This window comes from Myodes glareolus, chromosome 25 (assembly GCF_982192425.1).
Source record: "Myodes glareolus chromosome 25, mMyoGla1.1, whole genome shotgun sequence".
Classification (NCBI taxonomy): Eukaryota; Metazoa; Chordata; class Mammalia; order Rodentia; family Cricetidae; genus Myodes; species Myodes glareolus.
Window position 1 is genome coordinate 27319956 of NC_142050.1, and position 18454 is coordinate 27338409.

Below are 18454 nucleotides of genomic sequence, written 5' to 3' on the forward strand. Positions count from 1 at the left end.
TGTTTTAGGATAAAGAAACTAAAAAGGAGAAATAATGAGGAAGTGATGGCTTTCCAGATGAAGTAACGTGTAAAACCCTAAAGCACTATAAACTTTCAGGTGTAAAGAACATTTGCAGGGGAAATGATACCACAGAACTGGCACAGAGCACAGAATTCACTGACCAGAACAGCTCATGTGTGGTTACACTTAGGGATCAATCTTCAGTTTAGGAGAATTCAAAGATGAGCATGTCAGATTAATTAAATGTCCTTCAGGGCCTAGACTTAAGCCACCCAACAACCACCCAGAAGGTAAAAAAAAACTGTGGCATAATATGCAAAGACATTAAGCAAAGAAGGCAGTGAAAGAGCTTGCCAATGAAATATTCATGTATCTAGTATATTTTCTTCTAAGCAAATGTATGCATTTTCTGTTAAATTATCAAATGATTATAAGTGATATAAAGAAAATGTAGACACATGTGGAGAGAAATCAAAATTCTCAACTTCCTTAAACAGTTTTTTCACCTTTTTGTATTAATTTTTACCTAACCATATGTCCTACACTATTAAAAACACAGTATAAACCCAATGTGGTGGTGTAAACATGCAATCCCAGCAATCAGGAGGCTGACATAGATGAATTAAGAATTCAAAACTGATCCCAACTACATATCAAAACACTGTCTCAAAAACACCAATAAGGCTAGGTGTGGTGGCACATGCCTTTAATCTCAGCGCTTCAAAGGCAGAGGCAGGTGGACCTCAAGTTGGGGTCAGCCTGGTCTAGATAGTAAGCTCTAGGCTAGCCAGCATATACAGTGGACCCTGTCTCAAAGCAAAGCAAAAAAACCAAACAAGCCACCAAGGAAATGGAATGGAGCTCGGCATGAGCAGTTGCTTAGAATGGTCAAGGCCCTAGATTTGGCCTCTGGCATTACAAGAAAACAAAAAAAGCCCAAACAAACAGTATAGAATTCAACATTTTGATTTCTATCACTTATACTGATAACTATTGCAGAAATTCTCATTTTTAATTGCTACATAGAGGTTCAACAAGCTTCTGAACATAGTCAAACATTTTACACACATAGACGCACAATGCTTTGCACAAAAAAATAGCTTCCTTCTTCTATAACATCATTTAAAGCAAATTCCCACATACTCGATTACTGGCTCAGCAAAAACAATGTGCCTATATAGGTCTAATTTTTAAGCTAAAGTAAAAAAAAAAAAAAACTTGAAGACTGTTAGATCAAGTCAGAACCAAACGGTGGAGAAGATAAGTAGAGAAGGGTACTCACATGGTCTGGTTCCAACTGGCAGTGTCGAGCCAAGGCATGAAGCAGCCTCTGAATGTATGCTTTGAATATGCTGTGTATGACCTCATCGTTGGTTTTATACAAATGTTCTCCTAGTCGGTACCAAAAGTTAAAGGAAATTTCTACTACCTGTTAGATAAGAAAGTTTATTTGTGCATGAAAAGAACAGAGGAAAAAATTAGTTTTTTTCAATACTTACCATAAAGTAAAGAAGACACACTATTCCATATGTATATGCAGTTAGGAAACCACCCTTTCTTTCTGTGGTACGGGTTTGTTGTTACCTCCTAAATATCTTCCCAAATTACACCTCAGTGGTTACTTAGATGACTAGCTTTACACTCTCTATTTATAATTGAGAAAACTTTCCTAAATCACATTAGATTCTATAGAAAACAAAGACATGTAAGTCTTGAAAAGCATAGTTTTAACCAAACTCTGGACCATTTAATCATGCCAACATCACATGTCTTCCAGTAGAGCTAATTGTTATTCCCTTAATACAGATGATTTTTAAACTCACTAAGTAGCTGAGGATGACTCTAAATTTCCTATTCTCCTGCCTCCACCTCCCAAGTCTGGGATTATAGGGATACACAACCATGTCCAGCTCCATTTAGTTGTTTTCATGACCAGGAAGGACAGCAGAAACAGACTGGAACTTCAGGCACAGCTAACCTTCCATGCAATGCTATTTCTGAAGTGACTATCATTGCAAAGGACCATACTGCTCTGGATTTTACCACATCTAGAAATCCTCAGGCGCTCCGTAGACAAGTAAACAGCACTTTTTGTGATAAAGACAAGGTGCTGAGGACACAGGAGTGAGAGTGAGCACAGAAGAGGGCTTGCTGCTCCTTTCCATTAAGGACTCAAAGGAGAGCTGTTCAAAACAATCCCCAACCCAAGAACACTTTTTCTTTAATTTTTTCTTTTAACGTAAACATAACTTACAGATTATTTTTATTATGTTAAGTTGTAGGGGGTGGGGAGAGATATCAGATTCGACTGGAGCTGGAGCTCCAGATGGCTGTAACCCACCACACGTTGAGTGCTAGAAAATGAACTCAGGTCTCTGGAAGAGCAGTATGCTCTCTTAACCACCGAGACATCTCTTCAGTCCCCTTTATATTTCTTTCTTTTTTTTTTTCCAATATTCTTGTTTTATTTTAATAGCTTGTCCATAGGGATATTTTCAATTATTTCTGTGACTTTTAAGTTTTAGCTTTCTTAATTTCAGCTTTTATATTATACTAACATAAAAATCTGATTTAATCTTTTTTTTATTTATTAAAAATTTCCACCTCTTCCCCGTCTCCCTTTTTCCTCTCACTCCTCCCTCTCCCTCCCCCCTTTATATTTCTTAAGAGATAAATAGGAGGTATAATTTCTTAAATAGATGAACTTTCTAACAATCTAGGAAAAACCTAAACTTTTTACTTATCTTTCTATGAATGGGTGTCTATCTACATGTCTGCGCACATGTGAGTGTAGTGCCCACAGAGGTCAGAAAGGGTCTTGGATCGCTTGGGACTGGTTCTAGTAATTTGGGTCTTTGGGAAGAGCAGCCACTTCTCTTAACTACTGAGCATCTCTCCACCCTCTAAAATCTAGGAAATGTATTAGTGGGTATAGTAACAGATGGCTATTGTCTGAACAATGGTGCTACTGAGGGGAAGTGACCATTATGAGGCTGGGTTTAGAAGGAAGTGGGTCACTGGGAAACTTCCCAGGCGGAGTTTTGGGACCTAGACTCTCACTGTTGCCTTTCTGCCTATGTAGCCAGATTGAGGTAAACAGGCTTCCTCTTTAACTGCACTCTTCAAGGCCTGGGTTCAATGGACAAAGACAAAAACATCCAAACATTCAAAACTGTCTGTGAGCTTGGAAAAAACAAAAAACAAATGTATTCTCTCTTTGAGCTGGTTATGTCTGGTACTCAGAAATTTGACGATATGATGTGGGTTTTCATTGTTGCTTTTAGTTGTAAAGTTCTAAAAAAATAAGTGGTACTAGAAAGGAGGCACAGTGGGAGGTAACAGGTTTTCTTCCTGACAGATGCTCTAAGTTGCCTACAACAGTCAACCTTAACAACAGATTAGAAAATAGAAAAGAATGCAAAATGGAAACCCAAACACAGTTCTTTTTTTTTGTTTTGTTTTTCGTGACAGGGTTTCTCTGTAGCTCTTGGAGCCTGTCCTGGAACTAGCTGTTGTAGACCAGGCTGGCCTCAAACTCACAGAGGATTCGCCTGCCTCTGCCTCCCAAGTGCTGGGATTAAAGGCGTGCGCTACCACCGCCCGGCCCCAAACACAATCCTTAAAAGTATCCCAAGTATAGGCCATGTAAGTATGGGCCACTGGTAAGGTACTTGCTGAGCAAGGATGTTCAATTGCTGGAGCCTACATAAAAGTGGGAGGAGAGAACTGTCTGTACTACACCGCTTTGCCTCACACGCACACTACAGTATGTGGACAGCAAACCCCACCCTCATATGCAAATAATGAAATTGAAAAAAAATTGCAACCAGACACAATTTCTAGACCACATTAATAAAATACAAGATTGCAAGTTCTCAACTGGAGAGTAAAAGCCTTACTACAGTATAGATACTACCTCATACTGAGGGTGGCCTGCACAAATAAGAAGCAGTTCCAAAGTTCGAAGATCTCCCAGACCTTGGCCTGGAGTACAAACAATTTTTTCCAGGAAAGTTTCACATAGTTCAGTGAAGATACGGCAGTAATTCAGAACTCTGCAGAAGCGGAATAAGAATACCAAGTCAAGAATCAGGACTTTACATACACAGATACGAGTCAAATGAACAAAAAGTCTCTTTGCCTGAGGGCCATTCAAGTGAATACTCATGATGGGCATCATAACCTCTGTGGCAAAAGCCTTTAACTTAGGTTGCTCACATCTATACAGATAAGCATATGATGGTAAGTCAATTCATATTCTCTATTACAAATCTTTGAATAAAAACTCCAAATTAGGGTGCTGGAGTAATGGCTCATTTGTTGAGAGCACTTGCTTGCTAGAGAGCTTGAGTTCCATTAAACCATGTATCTCTGTCTGGGTGTTTGCATGTGTGAATGCAAGTGCTCATGGAATACAGAAGACAACATAGGATTCCCTGGAGTTGGAGTTACAGGCAGGAGTGAGGGGTCAGACATGGATGCTAAGAACCAAAGTCAGGTCCTATGCAAGAGAAGAGCCCATTCTTAGCTGTTGAGCCATCTCCACAGCTCCTAAACTATGCATTTTAATGTTTATCCCTATTTCTTCAAGTCTTCTCTTTAGTGTAAAACACTAGAACAACCAAGAACTGGTAGTAATCCTCTTTGCTAGATCCAAATTGCTATTCCAGAGGCAGGTACATATCAACTATAGCACATAGTTCACATTTGCAAAGTCATATAGAATCAAAAAACGATGGATGAATAATAAAAATGAGAAAAACTCCAGATTGTAGGTAACCCAGGGCTACTACTTCAATAGTTACTCACTTGTCTAAATCTTCTCGTGCCACAGACATATGATAAGCGGTCTCCAATGTCAGGACCCCCTGAAAAAGTTGCATTGCCAATGGCAAGTTAGTCTCCACATTTTCAATAGCATAGAGAGCTGAGCATACACAGTCTGAAGCAGCTTCATGGAGGTTAGATGAGGTTTTATCCTGCTGCTGAAAGACACAAGCAGAAATCAGGATCATTGTACTCCAGGGAAAACAATTACAACCTTCTTCAGAAAATTGTTTTGTTTGTTGTATGAAACAGGTGTCATGTAATATACATTGGCCTTAAAGTCACTGTGTGGCAGAAACTAGCTCCCTGTTCTTCCTTCCTCTGCCTCCATGTTCTAGGATTACAGAAATGTGCTTCTCTATCTGCCTATCATAGAGTACACTATGAAGAGCCCCTGAGCTGTAGACCTTGCCAAGACAACATCCTCCTTACCCTACTTCTCCAGGCATGCCAAAAAAAAAAAATGAGCTTCTTTATCCATCAGTCAGACTTACATGAACTTTTTTCATTTTATTTACTTTTGTTTCTTTTTCTTTCTTTCTTTCTTTCTTTCTTTCTTTCTTTTGGAGAAAGGGTCTCACTGTGTAGCCTTGGCTGTCTTAAAACTCACTATATAGACGAAGCTGGCCTCAAACTCACAGAGATCAAAGTATCCCTATATAGACCAAGCTGGCCTCAAACTCACAGAGATCAAAGTATTGGGATGAAGGGGGCTATACTTCCACACCAGGTTTCTTCTGTTAGCTTTCTTGGAAACACAGCATTCTGTCTGTCTCAGCCTCCAGAGTTCTGGGATCAGGTGTGAGCCATCACATCTGGCAGTTACCAGATTATCCCCATGTTTCTCTTTATACTATTTCTTCCATAAGAAATGCCATATTTCTGAATGGCATTGAATGGATTTTGAAATCCATTCTCTTTTTAAATACTACTTAAAATGAAAAAGTTTAGCAACACCAAAAGGCTAATTACATACCAAAGTTAAGCAGAGGTTCTTAAAACTTTTGGGGTGGAGAAGCGAGTTAACACAGAAATGGCAAATTCTCCCAATTTCTCATTCACAGTAATACATGCTAGTATATGAGAACACAGACTAAAACTATAGCTACTCAATGTATCAATCAAAAATAAAAACAATATTATTTCTTGCTAGGTATCATACAATACACTTATAATTCAAACACTTTGGGAGGATGAGGCAAGAGGATTACTACAATTCAAGATCAACATGAGATAGACTGAGTTCCAAGGTAGCTTTGACTATAAACCTATAAAACCTTGGTTTAAAAAAGAATTTTTGGAGCTGGTAAAATGGTTCTGTAAGTAAAGGCACTTGTCAAGCTTAGCAACTTGAATTTGATCCCCAAGACCCACATACACAACTCCTCTGTAAATTGTCCTCAGACATTCACACACACATAATAAATTTTTTAAAATGTATTTTAAAAGTTGTGGTGCTTTTAATCCTAGGTCTTGGGAATGAATGGAGGCCAAGGATCAGGAGTACAAGTTCATCCTGGGGTACACAGGGAGTTCAAAGACAAACCGTCTTGAAAAAACAACAAGAACAAAATATTTCTGAGACATTCAAAAACCTTTGAAAGTTTATTCTCTTCATAAATTTTCTTTGGAAAGTACTTGAGTATGTTCAAAAAATAATCGACCCCAAAAAGCAAAGTAAAGGGAAATCTAAGCATCATAACTGGGGAATAAATCAAAAGAACAACTTATAAGAAAGAATAAGAACTTATCAGAGGGCCAACAGTGGAGCCGACATGGTAGCACAAGTTACAATGTCAGCACCCAGTGGTGAGAGCAAAAGGATCTTGAATTTGAAGATAACCTGGGTCACATGGGCAGGTAGCTATGAGCCAGCCTGTTACTTAGTTGAAACTGCCTCAAAACAGTAACAAAAGTACAAGGAGGGAGACTGGAGGCTCTTATTCACTGACGCAGTTAAGAACGTCTGTAAATTCAGTGACGCTGTCACTGCTAAGTCCTTCTCTAATAACAACAATGATAATGATAACAGACACTTAGAATCTCTCTATTAAGGATAAGAGCTATTTACGCTAGGAGAGCTAACAGATGCAAATCATCCCATTGGGTTCTTACCTCTTTTTAAAATATTTTCTTTCTTTATTTGGTTTTTTGAGGCAGAGCTTCTTTGTAACAGTACTGGCTAACCTGAATTCATTCTGTAGACCAGGCTGGCCTTGAATTCACAGAGATTCACCTGCCTCTACCTCTTAAGTGCTGGGATTAAAGGCATGTGCCACCACTGCCCAGCTTTTTGTTCTCCATCCCTGTTTTTTAAAGGAGCAATCCTGGAGACACTTTATTAGCAAAAGGGGGCGGGACAGGTAAATGATTCAGTGTCTGCCACACAAGCCTGAGAAGCTAAATTCAGATCCCCCAGAACTATACAGGAGTACTCTTCTGACAAGATGGGAAAGTCAGACACAGGAGAATCCACAAGAACCTTTCAGGTCAGCTATCCTAGAGAATGCAATACAGCAATAAACAAGGGGAGAGATGATGCCTGAAACTAGATGGAAGGTAAGGACCTATACAGAGGGCTCCAACATCCACATGGGTGCGGTGGCATGTGCATATCTTCATACAGAAAGCACACATATACACAAAATAGATGAATTTTTTTTTTAATTCTTTCAAAAAGAAGTATGCAGGTTTGGGATAAATGTAAGACGTCCAACGGTGTCCATGCCCAGCAGACTGAAACTCCTGCGTTTATGGGTCATCTGAAGGGCAGCACGTGCTCCATTACATGTCAGCCTCAGTGGGCTTTTATCTTCCCCTAAGATAGGGTGCTATTTAGCTCAGATTTGCTTCAAATTTGCTATTTGGCTAAGAGTGAACTTGAATTTCTAATCCTCTGGCCTTTACTAAGATCACAGGTGTGCGCCATCAAGCTCAACGCCTTCTTATGCTATTCTTAAAACTCAGATAAAATTTTTCTCTCAAAACAAACACTGAACTGTCCCAAAAGGTTGGTTATTAAAAGCGGGAATGGCAGTTATAGGTTTACTTACCAAAACCTCAAAAAGCAGCGCTAATAACTTATTATTAGCCATGAAGTTACTGTCCAAAACTCCCAAGTTAAACCAGCTTCCCAAACAGCGGAAAACCTTCATAAGCATCTTCTCATCAGTTCCTGCTTTTTCTACACATGTCATCTAAGTAGAAAATATAGTTTAAGAAAAAAAAATCAACCTTTATACTTTAGTCACTATTATATACTGTCTATAGTGACATTAGCAGCAATCCGTCACGAATGTTTTGTAAGTACCACTGTTCTAAATCCTATTACCACATAATTTCCAGCAAAATACTACAGTACCTATTATCTTCTTTTTAGTGGGGAAACTGAGATACAAAGAGGTGAAACTTACATACTTATGTTTTTATAAGTGCCCTCCAAGCAGGACTAGACTGGTTGTAAAGATGAGAAGTGAAAGTTTAGTATGTCACTATATACCACTTCATTCCCATGGAACGATATTGAAAGAGTAAGGTTTTTTTTGTTTGAGAATAGTATCTTGTTATTTGGCCCAAGCTGGACTCAAACTCATTATCCTCTGCTTTAGCCTCCTGGGATTACAGGTGTGTGCTGTAATCACAAGCAAACACATCCATTTTAAAATCATTTTTTTCCTCTAATATGACAAACAGGAGACAGAAAGGCTAATACAAGTATATAAATGGGTTTGCTTCTATTTTTTAATTTCTCCATGGGTACTGCATTTTAGTCAAAGAAGTAACATATAACTAACAAGTAAGTGACCAGCCATCACATGTACTGAACCCTAGTATGTGCTAAACATGATTTTAATAGCTTTAAATGCATTAATTCAGTCTCCACAAAATGAAATAAGCACTATTACTCTCATATACAGATGATGAAACTGAGACAGAAGAGTTAATTATCTTGTTTAATATGGAGAGCAAAGACTCAAATGTCACAAGTCTTGCTTCAGGACCTATGATCCAGGTTGGAGAGAACTAGCTGTTCTTCCAGGACCCTGGTTATACTCCCAGCACCCAAACAAGCAGCTCACAACTGTCTATAACTCCAGTTCCAGAGATACACAGTGAGATCCTCTCTCAAAAATAAATATATTTTTTTAAAAATTGGATTTTCCTAAAATAAGCTACCTTCACACAAATTACCCTGCAAAAAAAGAAAGCACGCTAAGCACGGAGGAACCCGACTGTCATCACCCTAATCCAGAGGACAATCCTAACACTAAGTACCAATCAGACATTATAATACTGCATAAGATATAACTCTGAGATGGGCAGGATCTAAAACTTAAAAAACCTTTTCTTAAATCCATCAAGTCTCTTACTTTACCTCTAATCAGCATGCTGAAGGAAAATAAATTAAACCCAAAGAAAAGGATCCAAGTGACTACTTTCTCAATTATCCTAAGGATGGAATGTAAGTAGTAACATTATTAATACAGTAGAGAATTTATTACATGCAATGGATACCCTAAGGTATTAGGCTTAATTTTTTTTTAAAAAAAGGTTTATTTATTTATTATGTACACAGTATTCAGCCTCCATGTATGCCCACACAAGAAGAAGGCACCAGATCTCATTACAGATGGTTGTGAGCCACCATGTGGTTGCTGGGAATTGAACTCAGGACCTCTGGAAGAGCAGTCAGTGCTCTTAACCTCTGAGCCATCTCTCCAGCCCCTAGGCTTAATTTCTTTTGAGGAGTCCGACTCAGTAGGGCCGACTCAGATAGACCTTCCAATTAGAAGAAATAAGGAGATTACAAAAACAATCTGAAAAAACAAAGAACGTAATCATAAATGCTAAAGACATTCTCTAAGACAAATGCTCTCTGTGGAAAGACAAAGAGCAAGGGGACTGTGATTGCTAGCCTAAAACAAGACAGGGCTGCAAAGTGGATACTGTTGGTGAACTCTGCTTTCAAGTATTTTAGAACCAACTGGGAGAATGTGAATGTGCTCTAAAAACATGGCATTACATAGGAAATGTTCTAAATGAAAACATAAAGCTAGATGACTGAAACAGGAAACTGTAATCACAGATACATTCACAGGATACATGTTGAAGGGTCAGCGGCAGTCAGTCCAGTGTGCCCAGTCTCAACTACTCAGGAAGCTAACGCAGGAAACTACTTGAGTCCATGCTCTATAAAACCACATCTCACAAACTAAAAGGCTGGAGGGCTGAAGAAAATGCTCAAGCCTGAGGTTAAGAGCACCTGCTGCTCTCCCAAAGAACCAGAGTGCAGACACCAGAGCTCACATCGAGTGGCCTAGGAACTCTAGTTGCAAGAGAACTGAGGTCATCTTCTGACTTCCACTAGCACCTGCATACACATGGCAGACACTGGCACAAAAACATAAAGAAAAATAAAAAAAACTTTAAAAAAAAATTGAGGGACGGGGCTGGAGACATGGCTCAGAGGTTAGGAGCACTGGTTGTTCTTCCAAAGGTCAAGTGTCAGCAACCACATGGTGACTCATAACCATCTTATAATGAGATCTTGTGACCTCTTCTGGAGTGCAGGCACACACGCAGGCAAAACATTGCATACATTATAAATAAATAAATCTTAAAAAATATTGAGGGACAACAGTGGTAGTACACAACTATAATACTGCATTTAGGAGACAGAGTCGGGTGGAAGAGAAAGGGAATCAGGGAATTAAAGGTGCAGGTCATCATCAGCTATGAGGCTGTGAACAAGTTTCATTCATATGAAGCTATAAAACCAGTTTGAAGCCAACTTAGGATGCATGAGACCCTTTTAAAAAATGGCTTGCTCGGTCAGGCAGTGGTGGCACACACCTTTAATCCCAGCACGTGGGAGGCAGAGGGAGGTGGATCTCTGTGAGTTCGAGGTCAGTCTGGTCTACAAGAGCTAGTTCCAGGACTGGCTTCAAAGCTACAGAGAAACCCTGTCTCGAAAAATAAAACAAAACAAAACAACAACAACAACAAATGGCTTGATCTGTGTCTTAAAGATGCATGCTAAGCTGGGTGGCAGTGGTGCACACCTTTAATCCCATCACTTGGGAGGCAGAGGCAGATGGATCTCTCTGAGTTCAAGGCCAGCCTAGTCTACAAAGCAACTTACAGGACAGCCATAGCTACACAGAAAAAGAAAAAAACAAACAAAAAAGATGCATGCTAGAAGACCGATGGCCTGATCCCCGGGACACCCACATGGTAGAAGAAGAAAACCAGTTTGGACAAACTGTCCTCTGACCTCTACACACATCCTAGGATACACAGGTATGTGTGCTCCCCTCCCCACAAAAAATACATGTAATTTTAAAAAATTAAAGCCTAAACATACAAAGAGCACTTCTAGTATTCTAGTATGCATGAGGCCCTCAGTTCAACCTCCAGTACCCCAAATTAAGACAGACACAGAATATGATTTCCAAGTTACTTGAATATAATTGCTTCATTTTTTTCTAATGTTCTACAATACTATCTTCTTTAAAAATAAATGGCCAAAAAAATTTAAACAATGGTCAATTAAAAAAATAAAGATATTTACTTTCCAAATAGGTTTTTAACACCAAATTGAATGTAATTATAATTATACTATTGTTCAATGGCCAAGTAAAATCTTCTATTATCTCTTTATCAAAATGCTAATCTGTCTTTACTTTTTCCTAAAGTTTATATGCACTTCCTTTAGTGTGGTCCTTTATCAGGAAGCAAGAGCTTTTATATATCATAAGAATTGAGTTCGGGGCTGGAGAGATGGCTCAGAGGTTAAGAGCACTGATTGCTCTTCCAGAGGTCCTGAGTTCAATTCCCAGCAACCACATAGTGGCTCAGAGCCATCTGTAATGAGATCTGGTGCCCTCTTCTGGCCAGTAAGCATACAGACAGACAGAACACTGTATACATAATAAATAAATAAATCTTTAAAAAAAAAATTGAGTTCAAATTCCAAGTTAAGAACCAAATATCAGTAAGCCCATTCACATTCACAAGAGATATTACCCTCAAAGCATTACAAAGAAGCTCAAGAAATACAAGTTTTAAAAGTATTTTGTATTATTAAAAACTTCTGTATAAATGCCAAAGCAGTATCAATGCCACATTTGCAAAGAAAACTGCTTCATACCATTGTGACCAGATCACAAAATAATCACTCCACGGTCTCTGTCTTTTATCAACAAATGAATATTTCAAACTTACCAATAAAGATACCACTGTACTAGAATAGAAGGCCAAGTCTTCTATAATTTCTGTGCGCCTATTGGCTCCAATTCGCAAGGAACGACTGTGTACCTCTTCAGGTAACACTGTAAGGATCTCCAGCAAAAAAGGCAAAGAAGTTACATCACTGCTATATCTGGAAAAGAAAGGAGGGAGGATGGATCACGAGTCACTGAGAGGCAGCAAATACAGAATCACAACGCCATCCATCAAAATAGACCACAACAACAGCAGCACTCTCAATAGTAAGAGGAAAAGAGCCAGGAGGTGGTGGCAGATCTCTAGAAGTTCAACGTCAGTCCTGGTCCACAGAGAGAGTTCCAGGACAGTCAGGGCTCTGTCACACAGAAAAACCCTATCTCAAAAAAACCTTAAAAAGAAAACAGAAAAAAGAAAAGAAAAGAAAATGTAATCTTTGATTTATTTATTTGTTTTCAAGACAGCGTTTCTCTGTAGTTTTGTAGACGAATGAAATCTTGTTTTATTGAGATAAGGTTTTATGCATTCCATGCTGGTTTCCAACTAGTTATATAGCTGTAGAAAAAAAAAAAAGGAAAAGGGAAGAAGGAAGGGAGAGTAAATATGGCAATAGAAAGGAAGGTAAGTTAGTTTTAGTTAGATTTATTTTTTTGTAGCCATGCAGTGGTGGAACACGCCTTTAATCTCAGTACTCGGGAGGCAAGAGGCCAGACAGATCTCTGTGTAAGCCTGGTCTACAGAGTAAATTCCAGGACACCCAGGGCTGTTGCACAGGAAAAACCCTGTCTTGAAAGAAAAAAAAATGTATTTTTATTATGTGTGCAGGGGGAGGGGTATGTGCACCTAAATCCAAGTAAGTGTCCACAGATCCCCCTGGAGCTGGTGTTACAAACAGTTGTAAATTGCCTGATCCCGTGCTAGGAATTGAACTCAGGTCCCAGGAAGAGCAGTATGTGCTCTTAACCATCGAGCCACCTTTCCAGTTCCCAGTTTTAGTTAATTTTAAAAATTTACACGCACATACACATATGATGGAATATTTTACTAACTTGGCTAAGTTCTGTATTATCATAGCCTCCAGTTTTCAACACCAGTATCCTCCTGACTTTGCAGGTATAGCCAAGCAATCTTAATGCCTCAATTTTGAAGATAATCAGCAATTTCATGACTCCTATGTCATATATGATTCATAAGTTTATACTATAGAGTATTATTATTATTGCACATATATTTATTTAGAGATAATGTAGCCTTGACAAGCCTGGAGCTCAATATGCAGATCAGGCTAACCTTGAATTCATAGAGATTTGCCTGCCTCTGTCTCCTGACTATTGGGATTAAAGGTATACAACAACCATGCCCAGCCCCCAAATTTACTTTAACAAGAAAGTTAAAAATATAAAATTCAGGGGCCGGTAATACTGCAGTGTATAAAAGTGCTTGTCACCAAGCCTGATGACCTGAGTTCAATACACCCCACATGGTAGCGAGAACCAACTCCTTCAAGCTGTCCCCTGAACTTGACATAAGTGATATGGCAAGCACACCTCCAATAAACAAAAATAATTTTTGAAGAGAAATAAAAATTACATCATTTGGGAATGGAGAAATAGATGGGTCCGTGGTTAAGACCACTCGCTGTTCTTCCAGAGGACCCAAATTCAATTCCCGCAACCCGATCAGGCATCTCACAATCATCTACAACTCCAGGTCCAGAGGAGATTTACCTGGACTCTGTGGGCATTTGCACCCATGTACTTGTGTATCCACAAGTAGATACACATACCTATACATAATTAATTTTTTAAAAAATATTTTTTAAGCCTTTGGTGGTGGCCCACACCTTTAATTCCAGTACTGGGGAGGAAGAGAAAAGCAGATCTATGATTTCAAGGCCAGCCTGGCCTACACAGTGAGTTTCAGGATAGCCAGAACTGTTACAGAAAAACCCTGTTTCAATAGAACAAAAGAAAACTACAACAAAATGTAATTTTACGCCCACAATTTAGAAAACAATCAAATATCTAGTTACTATGACAGATTTCTCTGTGTGACTAATGGAAATCCAAATACTATCAATAAAAATTACTTACTTTTCTACCAATGTTTGTACGCATCCCTTCCAAGAAGGCATCTGTAGGGCAAGGTCTGCTATTGCTAAAGCCAGCTGAATGGGAAGAGAGATAAATAAATGAATAGACCAGATAAACAGAAACCATCAATGCTAACAGAAAAAAAGACCATAATTCTTTCAAACACTATGACAGTGACAGTGAAGACTAGTATCCCCTTTCCTCCTTCCCCATGAATGTATACCTATCCATTCATCTACTTAGCCACAAATTGCTTGGATTTAAAGATCAACCTTAAAAATTAAAGACAAAAAAAAAATCAACAAAACACACTTGAGAGATAGGATACATTTTTTTTTTCCATCGTTGTTTCTGAGACAGCATTTTATCTAGCTCAGACTGGTCTCAAACCCACTAGGTAGCAAAGCTGACCTTGAACTCCTGATTCTCCTTTCTCTACCTCACAAGTGCTACAAAATTAGAGGTTTTTTGTTTTGGTTTGGTTTGGTTTTGGTTTTGGAGACAGGGTTTCTCTGTAGCTTTGGAGCCTGTCCTGGAACTAGCTCTTGTAGATCAGGCTGGCCTAGAACTCAGAGATCCACCTGCCTCTGCCTTCCTGTGCTGGGATTAAAGGCATGTGCCACTACCGCCCGCTTGCAATTACAGGTTTAAACCACTATATTCAATTTAAAAACATCAAAATATGTTTTAAAATATAGATACTTAAGACAGGTTTTCTCTGTGTAACAGCCCTTGTTGTCCTGGAAATCTCTTTGAGGACCAGGCTGGCCCCAAACTCAGAGATCTGCCTGCCTCTGCCTCCTGAGTGCTGGGATTATAGGTGAGTGCCACCACTGTCCAGCCAATACTTACTTTTATTTGGCAATACAATACCATAGAACTTCAGAGACTGATAAATTACAGTTTGTCAAAAGACCAAAGCTACTGACAAAGTTAAGACTTTGGTTCTGTCCTCAGATAACGGTTTGCCATTTCCCTGCTCTTTCCATTTCTCATCTTGAAGCCTCCTCTTCAAGAGCATGTCCACGTCTGGCAAACACATGCATGTACTTTACTTTCTAATGTATTTCCCTGGCTACAAGGAAAGACATTTGCTGTTTCATTTATAAGACTTTTACTGCCAGTCCTTCCAGAAAAGAGTTTATAAATTAATAAAAAGTTACTGCATAGACTTCTAACTCAGAACATTTTATTAGTCATCTGCAATTTTAACATAATCATCTACAATTAACAGTAGGGGAGCACATGCTAGAGAAAACATACATTTACTTCCCCAATTTCAATATTTAATGTCTGAAGCCTAATGAACTCAAAGATTAATACAAATGATTAAACTTTTTATTCTGCTACAGTTGTGAAAATATAGCAACAAAATTAACATTACCTTACACAGCCTACCAATAAAAACCAAAATGAATCATGACGTATCCAAATGACCTTACAAGTTTCCTTAGTGAGTAAAGGATTTACCTGTGTTACAATGACAGGTGACAAATCTTTCAAGTTCTGAATATGAGTTAGCAACGAATCCCTTAAAGAAGCATGAGAGTCTGTGGGGAGCTCATAAAACGAAGTCTGAATCTTCATTTTCATGGTCTGGGCAGCAAAATAGCATGATTCCACATCCTGTCGGATCTGTAACAATTGATCAGAAATCTCCCAGGCATGAACCTGAAAGTAAATAAAAGATATCATAAAGTATATTATTTTTATAAATAATTTTAAAGTTTTATAACTTCAACATATATAGTTAGAATAAATATAATGGAAGAAAGAATTGACAAATTAACTTCAGTTTGTAGGGCCTATTCAACAAAAGTACTCCCTAAGACTTTGTGATTTACTCTAGTAAGACCTAATGGCCAGATCAACTGAATCAAAAGACAGAATCTGAAAGACTAGAATAACCAATTCTATACAGTGGTTATAAAAAAAAAAGTCCCAGAAATTTCTACTAAAACTAAAACATTATTATAAAGTTTCTAATCCTATTTTTAAGTTGAATGTTTCTTCTCTTATTTAAATGTTTTGTTCATTCTGAGACTTAAGTCTGGAAACTTTTCAATATATCTATGAATATGAAAAACATTTCATATTGGTCTAATTGGACATAAAGTTTAAAGTTTAGTACCTCATAAACAACAGGAAATATATCTTGGTCCAAGTGAAATTTTCACATCATTTATTTTCTGATATGCTCTGAAATATGACAGAGTTTAACAATATGACTAAATCGTTTTTTAAAAAATTAACCTGTCTAGGGGGCTGGAGAGATGGCTCAGTGCTCTTCCAAAGGTCCTGAGTTCAATTCCCAGCAAACACATGGTGGCTCACCATCTGTAATGAGGTCTGGTGCCCTTTTCTGGCCTTTGGGCATACACACAGACAGACTATTGTATACATAAATTAACCTGTTTATAGAAATAATAAAAAAGAATAAAATACAACAAATCTGATCACAAATAACTAGCCATAATAAGAGGGAGTCCTATTTTAAAGAGAACTCTTGAAGAAAAAGCATGCAGCACACAGTAGACAACTGATTAATGATTGACAAATTCTAATCCAGCTATGCAAGCTGTCTCTTAACAAACTGGTAATAATACAATGAGAAAAAAAGGATCAGTCTCAATTTTGAGACAGTGTCAATTTCAGAGATTTTTCTTGAGACAGACACATGCATCCGAAGTTATGTAGTGGAGGATCCTGATCCTCCTGTCCCTGGCTCCTGAGAGCTGAAAGTACAGGTATGCAACACCTTTCCCAGTTTAAGTAGTGCTAGAGATTGAAGAGGGCCCTGGGCATGCTAGGCAAGCACTCCAAAAATGAACATCTCCAGCACCATATAAATTGTTCTCATCAATTTCTTCTCTTTTCCTTTTTTTTTTCCCCTTTTCCATCTCTTCTTTGCCATTTCTTCTTTCTTTTCATTTCCTGAAAGGCTGTCTACACAGCCCAGGATAGCCTGAAACTCATTATCTTTCTCCTTCAGGCACATGCCACAGACCCAACCCTCAAATCCATGGCTTTTGTTTGTTTGTTTTTGTTTTGTTTTGGGAGACAGGGCTTGCGGCTTTGGGGCTAGTCCTGGAACTAGCTCTTGTAGACCAGGCTGGCTTCGAACCCACAGATACAGATATCTGCCTGCCTCCGCTCCCGATTGCTGGTACCAAAGGCATGCATCACCAACTCCCAGCAAGTCCATGGCTTCTTAAACTGTGCATCACCCAAGTGAACATGAAGATCCCAAGAAAGACATCGGCAACAATAAAAGGTTTCTGAACACACAGTGACCAAAAATTAATTTAAAACCAAACAATTGGTGAGTCCAAGGTGTTTCGGGTGTGTTGACAAAGACAACTTTACTGCAGCCTTTGTTCTGAGCACAGTGTGCACACAACACTAAGCACACCTTCCCGCCACCCAGTGCCAATGATTGCTGCCTAAAACACCTCAGAGTTCAATGTCCAGGATCCACAATGATAGAGAACCATTTCCACAAGCTGTACTGAACTCCAAATGGTGGTGGTATGGCCCACACTCACACCCATGAACATACATGCAAATTAATTAACTTTAAAAGCCAAGCTTCACATAACAAAATAATAAGAGAGTGAGGCTTCAACATCGGTGGGTAGTCAAAAGAGCAAACAAACATTCAAAGGAAGAAAAGTGGTATGTAACACTCACATTGTCTGACAGTCTGCAGTCTAGCCATCCAAGAATGAGGAAGAAAATAGAGAACATAGAAAAATAAACTTAAATGGGTTATAGGGTTGTGGGTGTGTATCAGAAATGGCAGCCTTATATTTCCTGTGCAAGAGCCTGGATTTGTTTCTCGATCCTCTAAGTAATAACCATAGCTGTCCTCATGTGCATTGACAGTAGTAGCATTGGTACTATTAGTCTAAGGCTATTAAAAGTTAACATAGGATAACAACTGAAAATGGACTATTTTAATTCTACTACCCTCTATGTCTTGTCAACCTAAAATTTAGAACAGAATAAAATACAGATGTAATACAGAACTTCAAATAAAAACCAGGAGTGTAGTTCAGTGGTGAGTATTCAACCCCCAGCACCCTCCTGCCACCAAACAAAAGAGAGGAAAAGAAATATAGATGGCCTAGGGAGATGGCGCTGTCAGTAAAGTGAAGCATGAGGACCAGAGTTCTGTCCCCAGCATCAGGGTCAAAGTTGGGTGTGATGGCACATAGGGAAGCAGAGACGAAAGGATCCCTTCAGAGAAGTATTCTAGCAACTAAAATTTTTAAATGCATATCAGAACAATGGATTTAGCACTGACT

At 38.7% G+C, this 18454-nt stretch overlaps 1 protein-coding gene across 2 annotated transcripts in view; it reads right to left on the bottom strand.

Annotated features, from left to right (window-relative positions):
- The window catches only part of Tnpo3 (transportin 3), a 75609-nt gene that overhangs the window by 35910 nt on the left and 21245 nt on the right, over positions 1-18454 (bottom strand). For both annotated transcript variants that reach the window (XM_048451052.3, XM_048451054.3), the window contains 7 exons: positions 15618-15818; positions 14148-14221; positions 12055-12211; positions 7884-8027; positions 4813-4988; positions 3920-4058; positions 1286-1432 (listed from right to left, as the gene is read on the bottom strand). In XM_048451052.3, the coding sequence (XP_048307009.1) occupies positions 1286-1432; positions 3920-4058; positions 4813-4988; positions 7884-8027; positions 12055-12211; positions 14148-14221; positions 15618-15818 (1038 nt within the window). The remainder of the gene's footprint in view (positions 1-1285; positions 1433-3919; positions 4059-4812; positions 4989-7883; positions 8028-12054; positions 12212-14147; positions 14222-15617; positions 15819-18454) is intronic.